The sequence below is a fragment of the Ornithorhynchus anatinus genome, chromosome X5 (genome assembly GCF_004115215.2).
Source record: "Ornithorhynchus anatinus isolate Pmale09 chromosome X5, mOrnAna1.pri.v4, whole genome shotgun sequence".
In the NCBI taxonomy this organism is placed as follows: domain Eukaryota; kingdom Metazoa; phylum Chordata; class Mammalia; order Monotremata; family Ornithorhynchidae; genus Ornithorhynchus; species Ornithorhynchus anatinus.
The window spans coordinates 60,831,345-60,850,524 of NC_041753.1; the positions used below are offsets into that span (position 1 = coordinate 60,831,345).

The following is a 19,180-nucleotide window of genomic DNA, read 5'->3' on the forward strand; positions in this document are numbered from 1 at the left end:
TTAATGCTATCACTACTATTATTCCTACTACTACTGTGTCCAATATTATTTTGTATCAACCTCAGTGTTCAATACAGTACTTGGCACATAACCACTGTTGAATAAATATCGTCATTATTATTACATACATGGCAATGAGCACTAGAAATAGTGAGAAACAGTAAATTTTCCTCATCCCCTTGATATTCCCATTGAGGTATGAAAGAAAAAAATTCTTATTAATTTCCATCACAGCTTATTTTTTTATTGCTTTTCCTTCTTTTGAGAGGATAGTGAAATATTTGGGCCTTATTGAGTACAGGAACAAAGTCTAATTTTAAATGCCCCTAAATTTTGAAGGGTTCAACATATACCAAAAGTGTTCTCCAAGCTATGCAAATAGCACTTTACCAATTCCCATTTACCAGTGAACCAAACACACAAACACACACACACACAAATGTTTGCATGTGTCTGTCAAGCTGTGGATGGGAGAAAGGTAATGCATCTGAGCATTTTCTTTACATATATACATAAATACAATATTTGTATGGGGTGAATAAGCTGCAAGGAGAAAATCTCTTTGAGAAACTAAATTAATCCCACTGGTTCTTCAGTACCCACCACTGTGCTGAACAGAAGCTGGCAATGACCAAATAAAGCACTGAGGTATACATGAACTGCATTCCCAAATGGCCCTTCCAATTGCCTTCAGGCAGAACATCAGGATTAAGAACACATACTAAGTGTCAATGTACGGAGGTCAGTAGTAAGAGGAACACATTTTTCATGCCCCTGTTGTGTCTTCAGGATAGGTCGAAACAGAAATCTCACAGCCCAGAAGCCCATGTCGATCTGTTTGGTCCTTTGAGAGCAATATCATATTCACAGTCAGTGTGACTATCAACACTGTGTGGGTCCTCAAGTACACGGGAGGCAGCAATGACTCTTCCTACGAGCTCCCTATTACAATCGGGTGTGGTATTCTGGGCACTCGTTGCTATCTTCATCCTCTGCTCTGGCTGCTGGTTCTTTTGTTTCAGTCTCAAAGACTGAGTTGACCCTTTCTGGGGTGTAATCATTTCTTCTTAGATCTGTGAAGAAGGCAGATTAGAAAGTTATATGGGACACTACGATAATAATAATAATAATCGTGGTATTTGTTCAGCACTATGTCCCAGGCACTATATTAAGCGCTGGGGAAGATACAAGATCATCGGGTTGGACATAGTCTCTCTCCCACACAGAGCTCACAGTCTTAATCCCCATTTTACAGGTGAAGGAACTGAGACATAGAGAAATGAAGTGACTTGCCCAAGATCAAACAGCAGACAAATGGCAGAGCTGAGATGAGAAACCAGGTCCTTCTGACTCCTAGGCCCATGCTCTATTCATTAGGCCACACTGCTTCTCAAGGATGCTTGAGCACAAGATGATTGCTTGTTCTTCCCTCAAGCATGAGCCAAATCAGAAAATGCACACCATAGACCGGGACCATTTCTCCACCAGTGCAACGCAGTGTTTTCCTAGGTAGGTGGGGCTTAACTGTGGCCCAGAAGCAAGAAGAAATACTAGGGCCCAAGCCCCTTCTGTGAGTTTGAAAATGAGGATGGACTCACATCTTCCATTAAGCAGAAGATGGTGCACAATCATGAGGCATACAGACAGGGTGAATATGAGATTTTTCTTTACCAAATTCCACCACAAAAGGATAAGGGGGCAGACATTAAAACTGGAGTGTGGGAGGTAGCAAACAAATCCAAGGAATACTTTTAAGAAATATTTATTCATTCATTCATTCAGTAGTATTTATTGAGTGCTTACTATGTGCAGAGCACTGTACTAAGCGCTTGGAATGTACAATTCGGCAACAGATAGAGACAATCCCTGCCCATTGATGGGCTTACAGTCTAATCGGGGGAGACAGATGGACAAAAACAAGACAACTTAATCACGGTAAATAGAACCAAAGGGATGTACACCTCATTAATAAAATAAATAGGGTAATAAAAATATATACAAATGAGCAAAATGCTGAGGGGAGGGGAAAGGAGAGGGTGAGGACCAGAGGAAAAGGGGGCTTAGCTGAGGGGAGATGAAGAGAAGGGGGAGGGAGCAGAGGGCCGGGGGGGAGAGCAGAGAGGGACAGATATGGTTGGAGGCAAGCATATGAAATTTGTTACCTCAGAAAGTTGTGCAGGACAAAATATCAGCAGGTTTAAAAGGGGCTTGAAAAAATGCATTGACACAAGCGTTCCAGAATGTGCTACCAGAGAGAAAGCTAGGGATATTAGATGGTTCATCTCTATACCTTCAGAAGGATGTTGAAGAGGGCCAGCTTGACATATTTCCTCCAACCTGATGCCACTGTCAGGGGCAGAATTCTGGATGGAATAGAGCTCAGTTCTGACCCTGCCTTGTTTCTGCTTCATATTCTTAGAGAATCTATTCAGGTTCTTTTCATTTTTTCAAACTGCCACACCACTTACCTTGTGAAGACGCAATATTAATGTGAAATCAATGACAGAGAGAGGCATAGGGATGAAGAAATCTATCCAAAATAGTGGTGTCTGGTGGAAAAACTACTGTGAAGGAAGCAAAATTGCATCTTACATTTGGCAGCCAGAAAGCTTTATATGTTGGGCCACCTTCTTGTTTTTTTCCAATTTCCCTCTTTGGGTTCAAACAAAGATGCAGCCTTTGTTATTTCCTTAAGTGGTTTGCTGAAGGCAAATTGCCAGCCTCGGTCTCATCAGTGTTTACAACAATTTCTGATTAACTGGCTGTGGTTGAGGTATTAAGAGGAAATAATGGCCAGGTCTATGCAGGCAAAATAGAGAATTGAGACAATTATCTAGAAATTTCAGGCACAAATTTTCCGCTATTAAAGAAAAAACTGGGGTTTTATATCCTGAATTATAAAGACTGACTATATAGATTGATGAAATTATTGAATCTGCCTGCTTAGACAGTCACAGTGACTAGGTTCTGGATATTGACTTTCGGGAAAAATAAATTAGGCTTAGGGAAAGTCTGGAAGCGAGGACACCAGGCTTCTTATTCTTATCTCCCGAACTGCTCACTCTTTGAGCTTCTCAGCAAGTTCTGCCTCATGCAGTCATAGTACAGTGCTAAGTGCTTAGCACAGAGCTCTGCATGTAGTAAGCGCTCAAGAAATACCATCGATCGATTTGACTGCTTGTCTCTGTAAAACAGCTATCAACATTTTGTTGCAGTGTATGCTACCAAGCGTTTAGTACAGTGCTCTGCACACAGTAAATATGATTGAATGAACATTTGTGATCATGTCTTTTATCTCTATTGTCCTCTCTCCTAAGCACTTAGTAGCAGCGTAGCAGAGTGCTGAGCAGCAGCATGGCTTAGTGGAAAGAGCACAGGCTTGGGAGTCAAAGGACATGGGTTCTAATCCCGGCTCCGCCACTCGTCTGCTGTGTGACCTGGGACAAGCCACTTAACTTCTCTGTGCCTCAGTTAACTCATCTGTAAAATGGGGATTAAGACTGTGAGCCCCACGTGGGACAAACTGATTACCTTGTATCTCCCCCAGAGCTTAGAACAGTGCTTGGCACATAGTAAGCGCTTAACAAATACCATCATCATTATCATTATTATTACAGTGCACTGTACCCAGTAGACACTCAATAAATACTATTAAGTGACGACTTATCACCATAGCACCTCAGTATTTCCCAACACTTGGTCCCAGTCAATACTTTAGTTCCCTGGGAGTGTGAAGTAGGGCATAGGTGGGAAGCTTGAGGAACTGCAAGTGCGAAGGACAGGGAGGAGCTGTGGACCATCACATGCCTTCCCAAATAGCCAGGGAAATGCCTTCCAAAAATAGATCATTTGTGATTTTCAGGATGGGAAAAGTCAACTGAATATGAATGAAGAGCTACTCAGAGTGAAAAAGTGAAACCTTCCTTTAACAATACTTGGTGAGTTCACCAGAAGAGAATAATAGGAGTAATGGTATTTATTAAATGCTTCTTCTGAGCAGAGCACCGTGTCAAGCACTCGGAGAGAATACACAGGTAGGCATCAGACAGAATCCCTGTCTCTCGGGAGCTCACAATCTAAGAGAAATATCTCATCCTATTTTGGTATCAAGTTGTAGCAAATCTGCAAAGGACAGGCTTACAGAGTGTGCTCTACACACAGTAAGTACTCAATAAATACTGTTGACTGATGATTGACCGACTATGTGGGGTGTGGACAAATGGAGGCTGATCAACAGCTCACAGACTGGTGCAGACTGTAAATGCCTTGAGGGCAGAGATCATGTCTACTAACTCTCATTCATTCATTCATTCAATAGTATTTATTGAGCGCTTACTATGTGCAGAGCACTGTACTAAGCGCTTGGGATGAACAAGTCGGCAACAGATAGAGACAGTCCCTGCCGTTTGATGGGCTTACAGTCTAATTGGGGGAGACGGACAGACAAGAACAATGGCAACAAACAGCGTCAAGGGGAAGAACATCTCGTAAAAACAATGGCAACTAAATAGAATCGAGGCGATGTACAATTCATTAACAAAATAAATAGGGTAACGAAAATATATACAGTTGAGCGGACGAGTACAGTGCTGTGGGGATGGGAAGGGAGAGGTGGAGGAGCAGAGGGAAAAGGGGAAAATGAGGCTTTAGCTGCGGAGAGGTAAAGGGGGGATGGCAGAGGGAGTAGAGGGGGAAGAGGAGCTCAGTCTGGGAACGCCTCTTGGAGGAGGTGATTTTTAAGTAGGGTTTTGAAGAGGGAAAGAGAATCAGTTTGGCGGAGGTGAGGAGGGAGGGCGTTCCAGGACCGCGGGAGGACGTGACCCAGGGGTCGACGGCGGGATAGGCGAGACCGAGGGACGGTGAGGAGGTGGGCGGCAGAGGAGCGGAGCGTGCGGGGTGGGCGGTAGAAAGAGAGAAGGGAGGAGAGGTAGGAAGGGGCAAGGTGATGGAGAGCCTTGAAGCCTAGAGTGAGGAGTTTTTGTTTGGAGCGGAGGTCGATAGGCAACCACTGGAGTTGTTTAAGAAGGGGAGTGACATGCCCAGATCGTTTCTGCAGGAAGATGAGCCGGGCAGCGGAGTGAAGAATAGACCGGAGCGGGGCGAGAGAGGAGGAAGGGAGGTCAGAGAGAAGGCTGACACAGTAGTCTAGCCGGGATATAACGAGAGCCCGTAATAGTAAGGTAGCCGTTTGGGTGGAGAGGAAAGGGCGGATCTTGGCGATATTGTAGAGGTGAAACCGGCAGGTCTTGGTAACGGATAGGATGTGTGGGGTGAACGAGAGGGACGAGTCAAGGATGACACCGAGATTGCGGGCCTGAGAGACGGGAAGGATGGTCGTGCCATCCACGGTGATAGAGAAGTCTGGGAGAGGACCGGGTTTAGGAGGGAAGATGAGGAGCTCAGTCTTGCTCATGTTGAGTTTTAGGTGGCGGGCCGACATCCAGGCGGAGACGTCCCGGAGGCAGGAGGAGATGCAAGCCTGAAGGGAGGGGGAGAGGACAGGGGCGGAGATGTAGATCTGCGTGTCATCTGCGTAGAGATGGTAGTCAAAGCCGTGAGAGCGGATGAGCGGATGAGAGCGGAACTCTCAAGCACTCAGTACAGTGCTCTGCTGACAGTAGACTGGATGCTCCTCGAGGACAGGGATCAGATCCACTAACTCTATCAAACTCTCCAAAGTGCTTAGTACAGTGCTCTGCACACAGTAGGTGTTCCACTAATTGGCTGATGCAGCCGTGTGCCCCCAGAAACTATGCTGGGAGCTCCCAGACTGCCACTCTTTTTCTGCTTCCTTATCACATCTTCCCTACATAAAGGAGGAGGTTGGTGGGTGGCCTGTCAGAAGCCGGGCAACACCTTTCTACCCAAACAAGATTAAAGTTTGGGAATTCGGGTGGGGGAGAAGAGGGGCTGTTCTCCCTTTCCACCTCTCCAAAGGGTTCATTATTACATCCTCTGAGCCTGCAAGGGGTGAATCCAGCTGATCAAACCTTAAGCACCGTGAACTAGGTTGAAAGCACTGCCTTCCGAAACAGAGGAAATTCACGCAGAGGACTCAAGGAATTTTGGTTGGAATGCTACGGTAACGTGCTGGTCTCACTGGCAACACACTGACGTTCAAAAAACAGAATGCACATTTCAGAGCACAGGTTAAACGGATGAACGCCAGACTCTTAGAACTGATGGACTCTGTTTTCCCCTGGTAACTGACAGGTAACTAAGGGAAGAAGAGGGAAAGGCTGTGGAGTCCTTCAACCCTGGACCTGCCTGGCAACTGAAGAGGAGTGAGGGTCATGGGCTGGCACTTAGCCAAATCTTTGCCCAATTCAATTCTGTGGGAATTTTCCCTTGCAGTTAAGAAAGATGAATATCTGACCCAAAGTTATTTTATTACATCCTGGCAAAACTTGAAGTAAATCCCTGCCTCTTTCATCCTTCTGGAAACTTTATCATTTTGTAGTCAGAAATTGACTCAAAATAAGATCAAAATGAGATTGGGGTTTTCCTCTTTGTCCCAGTTTGCATGAAATGCTGTTTTAGGGGGAGATTTACTTAGAGAAAAATGAAATTGCCTGATGCATACCGGGGAGTTTGAGTTTCCTACAGCAGGAGTTACAGCGGTGCTTTGCAATAAAATTTCTAATTGCATCTTCCCCTAAGTTTGCCGGTCCAAACACCATTCGACTTGATCTGGAGGAAATATCAGAATAACAATTAGATCACAGTCAAGAAAAAAAGAACTCAACTTGGATTCTTGAGAACACCGAACAGTATCCCATAGTAACCCAGTAAACGTCTAAGGGCCAACAAAGAGCACAGCACTTTCAGAAGGGAAGCTACAATGTTTGGTTGCAAATTTAAAATTCAAATGCTCTTAAATCCAAGTACCCAACCCCATGGACTACTGGGCAATTCATTGCAAAGATAACCTAATCAAAGAGCGAATTTTCTGCTTTATACTAAAACAAAATAAAGTGAACCCTTTTTACATGCATAGGAACAAAGAAATTAAATGTATTACAGAACGTCCTTCTACTGGACCAAAAACAAAATGCAAAAGAAAATGGATTTGGCTAATGGAACACGCCTACTAAATACTAAATGGATTCTTGTCTGATGTTTCAGATCCAAACGTAATTCCTAAAGTAAGCGGTTTTCTCACACAAATACTTGGGAAAGAATCAGCTAGACAAAAGACTACAGCACAGTGCTCAAGGTTATTCTGATATTTGCCTTCTACCGTATTAACCTCTTCTGCTGTTCTCACTCTTGGAAATACAAACTACTATTAGAGAATTCATTTGTGGAAATAAACTGGATATTCTAAATGGAGGTGACAAAATAACAAATAGAATCAGGATAAACCAGGCATGTTTAACAAGAGCTGCATAATGCTGTATACCACATTCTTAATGTAGTTTCTAAGATCAATGTTCACTGATCATGTTCACGAGAAGCAGCGTGGCTCAGTGGAAAGAGCATGGGCTTTGGAGTCAGGGCTCATGAGTTCGAATCCCAGCTCTGCCACTTGTCGGCTGTGTGACTGTGGGCAAGTCATTTAACTTCTCTGTGCCTCAGTTCCCTCATCTGTAAAATGGGGATTAAGACTGTGAGCCCCACGTGGGACAACCTGATTCCCCTAGGTCTACCCCAGCGCTTAGAACAGTGCTCGGCACATAGTAAGCGCTTAACAAATACCAACATTATTATTAATTATACCATACTACCATTATTCTTTAGAATTTAATTGACATTCTAGACATCACGGAACACAGCACACCAGAAACACTTCCAAAGAAACTTTATGAAAGCTAATATTTTATTTTAATGACATGCAGAGTGGAAAAGCACATTTAAAAATCTGAACTCAATTACAGCCCTTAACTATCAAGTCTTGAGAAAAAAGAAAATCAAAATATCACAAAATGAAACAATAACTTTACTTCTGAGGAATGAGGCTTTTGAAAAGGACGTAGAATGAAAATGGGTTTTTCCATATGGGTATTTCAGCATATGTCTCCATTTCCACTTCTTGACAGAAGAACACTAGCTATCCTACAATGGGGCAAAATCAGAAATGAAGCAATGGTGTCCATTTGATCTCAGGTTGCCACTTTCCTTCAGGGATAGGAGGAAGAGGAACTCCCTTGGGAACTCAAAGCAAAGAGGCACCTGGATTGTCTTAACCTGTCACTCAATCTGTTCAAAGTATGGCTATGGTGATGTTTGCTAGGCCCAGTAGATCAATTCTGAATAATCCTTCTCTTCTTCTGGTCTATTTGGTAAGGCAGCCATTCAATTAATTCCACTTAGATGTTGCAAACAAAATGGAACTGTTCCACATTCAGGCCTGAAACATTGAACTGATTCCTACATGGGCATAATACAGTACTAAAGTACCACATTAAAATGTGACTTTGGTCCTAAAACCGGATTCTATTATTTTTTCTTTCCAATATATCCCAGTTAGAGGACCACTGGGAGAGCCTTATGCGTGGCTTCCATTCTTTCAATTTTGGCCTCATTAATGGTTGATAAATTAGCCAGTCAGTAAGATATTCATGTAAAACTCCAAATGCTACTTAAAGGTAAAAAAAAAAAAGGTTCCTGCTCAGAAGCAATAAGAGGATGATGAGACATAAGCACAAAAGGCCGATTTTAACTTTCTTAACACTTTCCTCTACAGTCTTCAGGGAAGCCAACTGATGCATAAAAACAAAAATATAACACCTTTACCAACGGCTGGAAACTTTCCCTGGTGCCTGAGAGTTTAATAAAATTGGTCCCAAAGGACCGTCATGCTCCATCTCCTAGGCCCAGAAGCTGATCTCCGGACCAATCCACACATGGTGCTGGGATAATGTATGTGCCCCTCTCACTTCTTCCATGTCAGGAAGGTAGACGGGACACATATGTTTCCAGTGCCATGGCAAATGTGTTAATGCACCAGGAAAGAACATATCTTCTAGACTGTGAGCCCATTGTGGGCAGGGACTGTCTCTCTTTATTGCTGAATTTTACTTTCCAAGCACTTAGCACAGTGCTCTGCACAGAGTAAGCGCTCAATAAATACGATTGAATGAATCTACCAAATCTGTCATATTTTACTCACCTCAGCACTCATTACAGTGCTCTGCACACAATAAGTGCTCAATAAATACCACTGATTAATTTATTGATTGATCAAGACCCAAGATAGGGAGCTAGGGCCACCAAAAGTAGCTGGAGAGACTTCGTAAGCCACAGTCAGCAGCCTGGCAGGCTTTCAATCGCAATTCAATCAATTAATCAATCAATCGATCAGTGGTATTTATTGAGCGCTTACTATGTGCAGAGGTCATAGCACTTGTGAGAGTACAATAGACTTGCTAGAAATGATTCCTCTCTTCAAAGAGCTTACAGTCTAGTGAACAACTGGCTGGGGGATCCTCACAACAGCTGAGCCAGGAACACAGGATCAGCCCCCACCTCCCCTCCGGGGCAAAAATTGGCCCAAGCAGACCAGAGCAAACTCCACCTCTGTTTTCTTTCCAGTGGAGAGGAGAGCTGACAAAAATATACAATTCAAGTCAACCATACAAACCCCAGTTCTTAAGAAAAAGAGGGCATTTGGGCCTGACTTTTCAAGATTTTATGCCTATGCAGCCAACTGTTCTCGTCTCTGAACTAGCTAAATAAAACACAAAGTACAACCCAGGTCAAAATTGTGACCAATTGAAATGATAGTTCCTTTTGAAATCCCCAAGGCACCCAAGTCCATATTCTATCAAAGCCATTTAAAGAGAACTGTTAGTGACCTAAAAGGTTAAATATGGTACTCTAGTTTAATTTGGTACATTCAAATGATCATTAACCTCATGACGGAGTGTTCCGTCAGAAATGATGGATCAGCCTCCGTCTTGACACTTCAGTACTGAGATCCTGCATGAGAGCAATGATTATATTTAGCTAGTGGTTTACACAGTGCCACTAAGGTTCTGTTGAGCCTGCCAGTTTTGCGCCCCTATGAGCAAGCAGGTCGTCAGGGGTTTAGCACACAGTGAAATGTAGGGCCCATATACTATGGCAAAAGTGACCACGGCATAGTGCTGATACTGTGCCGAGGAACCATAACCCAGCAGACGATTGCCTTCACCACCCACATTAGCCGGCTATTTTCCAGATTCCTGCTGGCCCTGTCCAGCTCTCTGAATGTCCATGTGGTTCTCCAGTTACAAATTTTCATCACTGTGCCATTACTTCATCAGGCAGAAGCAGAGCTAGAATTTTGGTCTCCTGCTTCCCAGAGCAGCATCCTATCTTCATCAACAGCAGGATTTAATTATCCTCATAAGGAGAAGTTTGCTTGGTATGGAGGCTAAATTAACAGAGCAGCAGAGCTATGATCAACCAATCAATTGATCGTATTTATTGAGCACTTACTGTGTGCAGAGCACTGTACTGAGCGCTTGGGAGAATACAATATAACAGAGTTGGCAAACATGTTCCCTGCCCGCAGTGAGCTTACAATCTAGAGGGGGAGACAGACATTAACATACATAAATAAATTACAGATATGTACGTAAGTGCCATGGGGCTAAGGGAGGAGGGAGTAAAGGGTGCAAATCCAAGTACAGGGGTGACGTAGAAGGGAGTAGGCAAAGAGGAAATGAAGGCCTAGTCAGGGAAGACCTCTTGGAGGAGATGTGCCTTCAGTGGGGAGAGTGACTATCTATAAGATCCGAAGAGGGAGGGAGTTCCAGGCCAGAGGCAGGACAGGGGCAAGAGGTCGACAGCAAGATAGGCAAGATCGAGGTACAGTGAGTAGGTTGGCATTAGAAGAGAGAAGTGTTCAGGCTCGGTTATAAAAGGAAATCAGGGAAGTAAAGTAGGAAGGAGCAAGGTGATTGAGCGCCTTAAGGCCAATGATAAGGAGTATATGTGTGATGCGGTGGCAGATGGAAATCATCAGAGGTTCTTGAGGAGTGGGGAAACACTGACATTGTTTTTGTACAAAAAAGATCTGGGCAGCAGAGCCAAGTATGGACTGGAGTGAGGAGAGACGGGAGGCAAGGAGGTTGATGTAGTAGTCAAGGCGGAAAAGGATAAGTGCTTGCATTAAAGCAGTTTGGATGGAGAGGAAAGGGCAGATTTTAGCGATGTTGTGAAGGTGGAACTGAGAGGATTCGGTGACAAATTGAGTATGTGGGTTGAATGAGAGAGATGAGTCGAGAATAATGTCAAGGTTATGGCCTTGTGAGACAGGGAGGACGGTGAGGCTGATTCAGTAGTCAAGGTGGAAAAGGATAAGTACTTGGATTAATGTGGTAGCAGTTTGGAGGGAGAGAAAAGGGTGGATTTCAGCAATGTTGGGAAGGTTGAACCGACAGGATTTGGTGACAGATTGAATATGTGGGTTGAATGAGAGAGATGAATCGAGGATAACATCAAGGTTACAGGCTTGTAAGATAGGGAGGATGGTGGTACTGTCTACAGTAACAGAAAACTCAGGGGGAGAACAGGGGAGTGCAGGGGGAGGGCAATAACAGTAAAGAGACACAATTTCTGTTCTCCAGGATCTTACAACATATGTGAAAATTTGTATATTTGATGATTTATTCATCTATTTAATTTTGATAAATCTGTACTCCCATCTGTTCTCTAATTCTAACCACTCTACCTCCTCGTCTGACCTATTCCTTCTCAATCCTTGAAAACACTCGCACCCACTCTCCACCCCTTCCTTATTACCACCTTCACCCTCTCACTCTCAGTAAAACCACCTTCCCTGAATCCCACAGCTCCCTCCAGGTGTCACCCCATTTCCCTTCTTTCTTCAGCTCCACGAAGGAGTAGTGTCATTTTGAACTGTAACCCATTTAGCTGGCCAAGTCCTCCAAGGTGATTAAGCTTTGCAGTTTCTCACTGCCTCATCCATTTTCTAAGAGATTTAAACTACACAGGTGCCAGCCTAGCTGCAAGGGGGCAGAGGTAGGGAGGAGAGAGGTGGGATACCTGGTGAGCCCAGCTCCTACCCCTTCTGGGCCCCACTCCATCTCCTCTGTTCCCCTCCATGGCTCTGTGCCCCAAGGAGTCAGGTTAGGTGTGGGCACGGAGAAGCGGTGAAACCACTCCCCCAGCAGGTAGGAATGGGGAGGGGGAAGGATACTGTTTTTGAATCTTCAGAAAAATTCTCTCCATCTCTCGGGTGTGGTTTTAATAAATAACTGGTATTTGTTAAGCCCTTACTATGTGCCAGGCACTGTACTAAGTCCTGGGGTAGATACAAGATAATCGGGTTGGCCACTGTCCCTGTCCCACATGGGGCTCACAGTCTTAATCCCCATTTTACAGATGAGGAAACTGAGGCACAGAGAAGTGAAGTGACTTACCCAAGGTCACATAGCAGAAAAGTGGTAAAGTCAGGATTAGAACCCAGCTCCTCTTACTCCCAGGCCCCTTGCTCTTTCCACTAGGCCACACTGCTTCTCTAATAATTATTAGAAATTAGAAACTTTATCTGAAACAAAGTTTCAGATACTGTCAGCAGAAACCAACAAAAAGATGCAGCTGATGTCAGCAGGAATAGGAGTATGTGGCTCATAACCACGCTGTAAATTAACCCCTCCAGCTGAGTGAAGGAAGATCAGCTAGGGGTGTCCGGGGACAAGCATAATCCAATCAGACGTAGTTTAGGTATTCATTCATTCAATAGTATTTATTGAGCGCTTACTATGTGCAGAGCACTGTACTAAGCGCTTGGGATGAACAAGTCGGCAACAGATAGAGACAGTCCCTGCCGTTTGACGGGCTTACAGTCTAATCGGGGGAGACGGACAGACAAGAACAATGGCAACAAACAGCGTCAAGGGGAAGAACATCTCGTAAAAACAATGGCAACTAAATAGAATCGAGGCGATGTACAATTCATTAACAAAATAAATAGGGTAACGAAAATATATACAGTTGAGCGGACGAGTACAGTGCTGTGGGGATGGGAAGGGAGAGGTGGAGGAGCAGAGGGAAAAGGGGAAAATGAGGCTTTAGCTGCGGAGAGGTAAAGGGGGGATGGCAGAGGGAGTAGAGGGGGAAGAGGAGCTCAGTCTGGGAACGCCTCTTGGAGGAGGTGATTTTTAAGTAAGGTTTTGAAGAGGGAAAGAGAATCAGTTTGGCGGAGGTGAGGAGGGAGGGCGTTCCAGGACCGCGGGAGGACGTGACCCAGGGGTCGACGGCGGGATAGGCGAGACCGAGGGACGGCGAGGAGGTGGGCGGCAGAGGAGCGGAGCGTGCGGGGTGGGCGGTAGAAAGAGAGAAGGGAGGAGAGGTAGGAAGGGGCAAGGTGATGGAGAGCCTTGAAGCCTAGAGTGAGGAGTTTTTGTTTGGAGCGGAGGTCGATAGGCAACCACTGGAGTTGTTTAAGAAGGGGAGTGACATGCCCAGATCGTTTCTGCAGGAAGATGAGCCGGGCAGCGGAGTGAAGAATAGACCGGAGCGGGGCGAGAGAGGAGGAAGGGAGGTCAGAGAGAAGGCTGACACAGTAGTCTAGTCGGGATATAACGAGAGCCCGTAATAGTAAGGTAGCCGTTTGGGTGGAGAGGAAAGGGCGGATCTTGGCGATATTGTAGAGGTGAAACCGGCAGGTCTTGGTAACGGATAGGATGTGTGGGGTGAACGAGAGGGACGAGTCAAGGATGACACCGAGATTGCGGGCCTGCGGGACGGGAAGGATGGTCGTGCCATCCACGGTGATGGAGAAGTCTGGGAGCGGACCGGGCTTGGGAGGGAAGATGAGGAGCTCAGTCTTGCTCATGTTGAGTTTTAGGTGGCGGGCCGACATCCAGGTGGAGACGTCCCGGAGGCAGGAGGAGATGCGAGCCCGAAGGGAGGGGGAGAGGACAGGGGCGGAGATGGAGATCTGCGTGTCATCTGCGTAGAGATGGTAGTCAAAGCCGTGAGAGCGGATGAGTTCACCGAGGGAGTGAGTGTAAATGGAGAACAGAAGAGGGCCAAGAACTGACCCTTGAGGAACTCCAACAGTTAAAGGATGGGAGGGGGAGGAGGCTCCAGCGTAGGAGACCGAGAATGATCGGCCAGAGAGGTAAGAGGAGAACCAGGAGAGGACAGAGTCCGTGAAGCCGAGGTGAGATAAGGTATGGAGGAGGAGGGGATGGTCGACAGTGTCAAAGGCAGCAGAGAGGTCAAGGAGGATCAGAATGGAGTAGGAGCCATTGGATTTGGCAAGAAGGAGGTCATGGGTGACCTTAGAGAGAGCAGTCTCGGTAGAGCGGAGGGGACGGAAGCCAGATTGGAGGGGGTCTAGGAGAGAATGGGAGTTAAGGAATTCTAGGCATCAATTGTAGACGACTCGTTCTAAGATTTTGGAAAGGAAGGGTAGTAGGGAGATAGGACGATAACTGGAGGGGGAAGTGGGGTCAAGAGCGGGTTTTTTTAGGATGGGGGAGACGTGGGCATGTTTGAAGGCAGAGGGGAAGGAGCCCTTGGAGATTGAGTGGTTAAAAATAGAAGTTAAGGAAGGGAGGAGGGCAGGGGCGATGGTTTTAAGAAGATGAGAGGGAATGGGGTCCGAGGCGCAGGTGGAGGGGGTGGCACTTGCGAGGAGGGAGGAGATCTCCTCTGAGGATACTGCAGGGAAGGATGGGAAAGTAGGGGAGGGGGTTGTTGGGGGGGGAGGGGAGAGGCGGAGGGGTGACTTTGGGGAGCTCAGACCTGATCGTGTTGATTTTTGTGAGGAAATAGGTGGCCAGATCATTAGGGGTGAGAGATGGGGGAGGGGGAGGAACAGGGGGCCTAAGGAGAGAGTTAAAGGTCCGGAACAATCGGCGGGGGTGACGGGCATGGGTGTCGATGAGGGAGGAGAAGAAGCTTTGCCTGGCGGAGGAGAGGGCAGAGTTAAGGCAGGAAAGGATAAATTTGAAGTGTGTGAGGTCGGCTTGGTGCTTGGACTTTCGCCAGCAGCGCTCAGCAGCTCGAGCATAGGAGCGTAGGAGGCGGACGGAGGAGGTGATCCAGGGCTGTGGGTTAGTGGAGCGAGAGGTAATTCACACCCATGTCATGTAGCCCTCCCTTCCTGTTCAAACTCCTTGAAAGGATTATATATACTGCTACCTTCACTTTTCCTCCCCATAAACTCTCTTCCTAACCCATTCCAGTCAGCTTTCGACCTCCTTCACTCTACCAAGACTATACACCTTCCAAAGTCATCAATGACCTCCTTGTAGCCATGTCCAGTGGATTCTACTCTCTCCTAGTCCTCCTAGACCTCTTGCTCACCTTTGACACAGACCAAAAGTGACCCAGTCTCAGCTGTCCTTGGTTGCAAGGACTGGTAATGGGTGGTTTCTTCCACCCCTTTTTACTTCCACCCTGACCCCACCCATACACAAGGAGCCAGAAGTGTCATGTGCATGGGCACGTGTATGTTTCTGTGTGTACTTACTCATTGGGGTGCTGTGCTTCCAGGGGTCAGTGCCCCTGGGGGCAGGGGGAGGAGAGAGAACACCTCTACATGGATGACTACTAAATCTCTCTCTCCAGCTCCAACCTCTCATCTATCCTACAATCCTGCATTCTTCTTGGCTCCAGAACACCTCCACTTTCATTCATTCATTCAATAGCATTTACTGAGCGCTATGTGCAGAGCACTGTACTAAGCGCTTAGAATGTACAATTCGGCAACAGATAGAGACAATCCCTGCCCAATCATGGGCTTACAGTCTAAACGGGGGAGACAGGCAGCAAAGCAAAACAGAACAAAACAAAAACAAGACATCATCAAGATAAATAGAATCCAGGGGATGTACACCTCATTAACAAAATAAATAGGGTAATAAATAATATATACAAATGAGCACAGTGCTGAGGGGAGGGGAAGGGGCAGAGGGTAGGGGGGAGGAGAAAAGAGGGGGAGCAGAGGGAAAGGGGGGGCTCAGTCTGGGGTATCCCACTTGGGATAGCCTACTGGCTCCTCAAACAGTGCATCTAAAATTGAATTCCTTATTTTCTCTCCTAATAATCCCACTCCTCTCAACTTTCCCATTTCAATTGACAACAGCACCATTCTCTTACAGCCCATAACTTTGGGGTCATCCTTGAGTGATCCCTGTCATTCAGCCCCACTGCTAAATCGTACCAATTTTTCCTCCACAACAATTCCCAGATCTGCCCTTTCTTCTCCACCCAGTCACTCTTATTTAAGTGCTCATTAAATCATTGTTAGACTCCCATACCATTGGTCTCCCCACATCTAGTCTCTTCCCTCTTCAGTCTTTTTCTGTAATCACAGCAATGACGATAACAACTGTGGAATATGTTAAGTGTTTACTATGTGTCAAGCACTGTATTAAGCACTAGGGTAGATACAAGAGAATCAGATTGAAAACAGTACCTGTCCCACATGAGGCTCACACTCTAAGTGGGAGGGAGAACAGATATTTAATCCCCACAGATGAGGAAACTGAGGGCCAGAGAAGTTAAATAGCTTTCCCAAGGCCACACCACAGACAAGTATTCATTCATTCAATAGTATTTATTGAGCGCTTACTATGTGCAGAGCACTGTACTAAGCGCTTGGGATGAACAAGTCGGCAACAGATAGAGACAGTCCCTGCCATTTGACGGGCTTACAGTCTAATCGGGGGAGACGGACAGACAAGAACAATGGCAATAAACAGCGTCAAGGGGAAGAACATCTCGTAAAAACAATGGCAACTAAATAGAATCAAGGCGATGTACAATTCATTAACAAAATAAATAGGGTAACGAAAATATATACAGTTGAGCGGACGAGTACAGTGCTGTGGGGATGGGAAGGGAGAGGTGGAGGAGCAGAGGGAAAAGGGGAAAATGAGGCTTTAGCTGCGGAGAGGTAAAGGGGGATGGCAGAGGGAGTAGAGGGGGAAGAGGAGCTCAGTCTGGGAACGCCTCTTGGAGGAGGTGATTTTTAAGTAGGGTTTTGAAGAGGGAAAGAGAATCAGTTTGGCGGAGGTGAGGAGGGAGGGCGTTCCAGGACCGCGGGAGGACGTGACCCAGGGGTCGACGGCGGGATAGGCGAGACCGAGGGACGGTGAGGAGGTGGGCGGCAGAGGAGCGGAGCGTGCGGGGTGGGCGGTAGAAAGAGAGAAGGGAGGAGAGGTAGGAAGGGGCAAGGTGATGGAGAGCCTTGAAGCCTAGAGTGAGGAGTTTTTGTTTGGAGCGGAGGTCGATAGGCAACCACTGGAGTTGTTTAAGAAGGGGAGTGACATGCCCAGATCGTTTCTGCAGGAAGATGAGCCGGGCAGCGGAGTGAAGAATAGACCGGAGCGGGGCGAGAGAGGAGGAAGGGAGGTCAGAGAGAAGGCTGACACAGTAGTCTAGCCGGGATATAACGAGAGCCCGTAATAGTAAGGTAGCCGTTTGGGTGGAGAGGAAAGGGCGGATCTTGGCGATATTGTAGAGGTGAAACCGGCAGGTCTTGGTAACGGATAGGATGTGTGGGGTGAACGAGAGGGACGAGTCAAGGATGACACCGAGATTGCGGGCCTGAGACAAGTAGTATAGCTGGGATTAGAACCCATGTCCTCTGACTCCCAGGCCTGTGGTCTTTCCACTAGGCCACTTTGCTTCCCAATCTATCAGAAAAAAAAAGTGCTATAGAAATCTTAAAAGCCTTGAGAAATTTGTAAAACTTTAATGTGATTCTTGTCAACCATACTGGACTACTACAGTCATACTGGTCTCTATACTACCTCCTATGTATTACCTTTAAACTTACCGTTTATCTTCAGGTTTAATAACAGACGGATCTGTCAGATTTTCTCCAACACCTAAAGACACAAAATAATGTATAAAATAATTAAAGCCAAAACTAAATAAACCTCACTCTAATTGACTTTCCTTTTTGCTTTCCAATGGTAAATATGTACATTTCAAGCCTTTCCAGACAGGAGCTTTGAGACCCAATGGCATAATCACAATTCTGAGACACAGGGCTTGAGTTCTGATCCTACTCCTGGATACCTTTTCTTGTCTCTGAAAATGGCCAACCTCCCAGGAAGAATGCGTTAAAAAGCTATATAGCATTTTGGAAAAGAATACAGCCTTGGTTGGGATAGTAATAATAATAATGATAGCATTTTTAAGCACTTACTATATGCCAAACACTGGACTTCTCACTAAGGTAGCTACAATATGAACAGGTTGAACACAGTCTGTTTCCTACATGGGGCTCACAGTGCAATCAGGATGGAGAACAGGTATTGAATTCTCATTTTACAGATGAGGGAACTGAGGCATGGAGAAGTGAAGTGACTTGCCCAAGGTCACACAACAGGCAAGTGGCAGGGAATAAAACCTGACTGACTTCTCTGATTCTCATGGCCCTTGTTCTCTCCACTAGGCCACACTGCTTCTCAATCAATAAATCAGTAGTATTAACTGAACGCCTACTATGAGCAAAGTACTGTACTAAGCCTTTGGGAGAGTTCACTAGTTGAATCTGGCAGAGGATGAATAAGGTAGGTAGCATTTATTAAGGGTGGGGTCTAGGCAACAGTAATTAGCAGACTGGGACTGAATTCACTAGGGGTGGCCTAGTGGAAAGAGCATGGATCTGAGAATCAGGAGGCCCGGATTCCAGTTCCAGTTCTGCTACCTGCCTTCTGGGTGCCCTTGGGCAAATCACTCAACCACTTTATGTGTCAGTTTCCTCATCTGTAAACTGTATATGGAACAGTGACTGCATCTAGTCTAATTATCTTGTGTCTACCTGAGGGGCACAGTCTTTCGGCATGTAGTAAGCACTTAGTACCATCATTATTAAGTGAGTCTATTACAGTAATAATAATTCATTATTACGGTATTTGTTAAGCACTTACTGTGTGCCAGGCACTGGGGTGGAGACAGGCAAATCATGTTGGACACAGTCCCTGTCCCATGTGGGGCTCCCGGTCTCAATCCCCAATTTACATATGAGGTAACTGAGGCCCAGAGAAGAGAGGTGACTTGCCCAAGGTCACACAGCAGACAAATGGCAGAGCCAGAATTAGAACCCATGACCTTCTGATTCCCAGGGCCGGGCTCTATCCGCTATGCCATGCTGCTACCTCTGGAAGGATGAGGACTATCAAGAGTTATTTTACATATCTATGCCATAATCATGATCCCAACACAAGGCAGTTCTGATATCAATGGCCAAGGCTGATGT

The 19,180-nt window shown here is 45.9% G+C and overlaps 1 protein-coding gene across 7 annotated transcripts in view; it reads right to left on the reverse strand.

Moving 5' to 3' along the window:
• Nucleotides 1-222: 222 nt before the first annotated feature.
• TRPM6 (transient receptor potential cation channel subfamily M member 6) overlaps nt 223-19,180 on the reverse strand; it is a 143,246-nt gene continuing 124,288 nt past the window's right edge. For 6 of the 7 annotated variants that reach the window (XM_029055529.2, XM_029055527.2, XM_029055530.2 and 3 more), the window contains 3 exons: nt 17,750-17,801; nt 6,584-6,690; nt 223-1,073 (listed from right to left, as the gene is read on the reverse strand). In XM_029055529.2, the coding sequence (XP_028911362.1) occupies nt 946-1,073; nt 6,584-6,690; nt 17,750-17,801 (287 nt within the window). In that variant the 3' untranslated portion in view covers nt 223-945. The remainder of the gene's footprint in view (nt 1,074-6,583; nt 6,691-17,749; nt 17,802-19,180) is intronic. The other variant, XM_029055528.2, reaches the window with a different exon arrangement.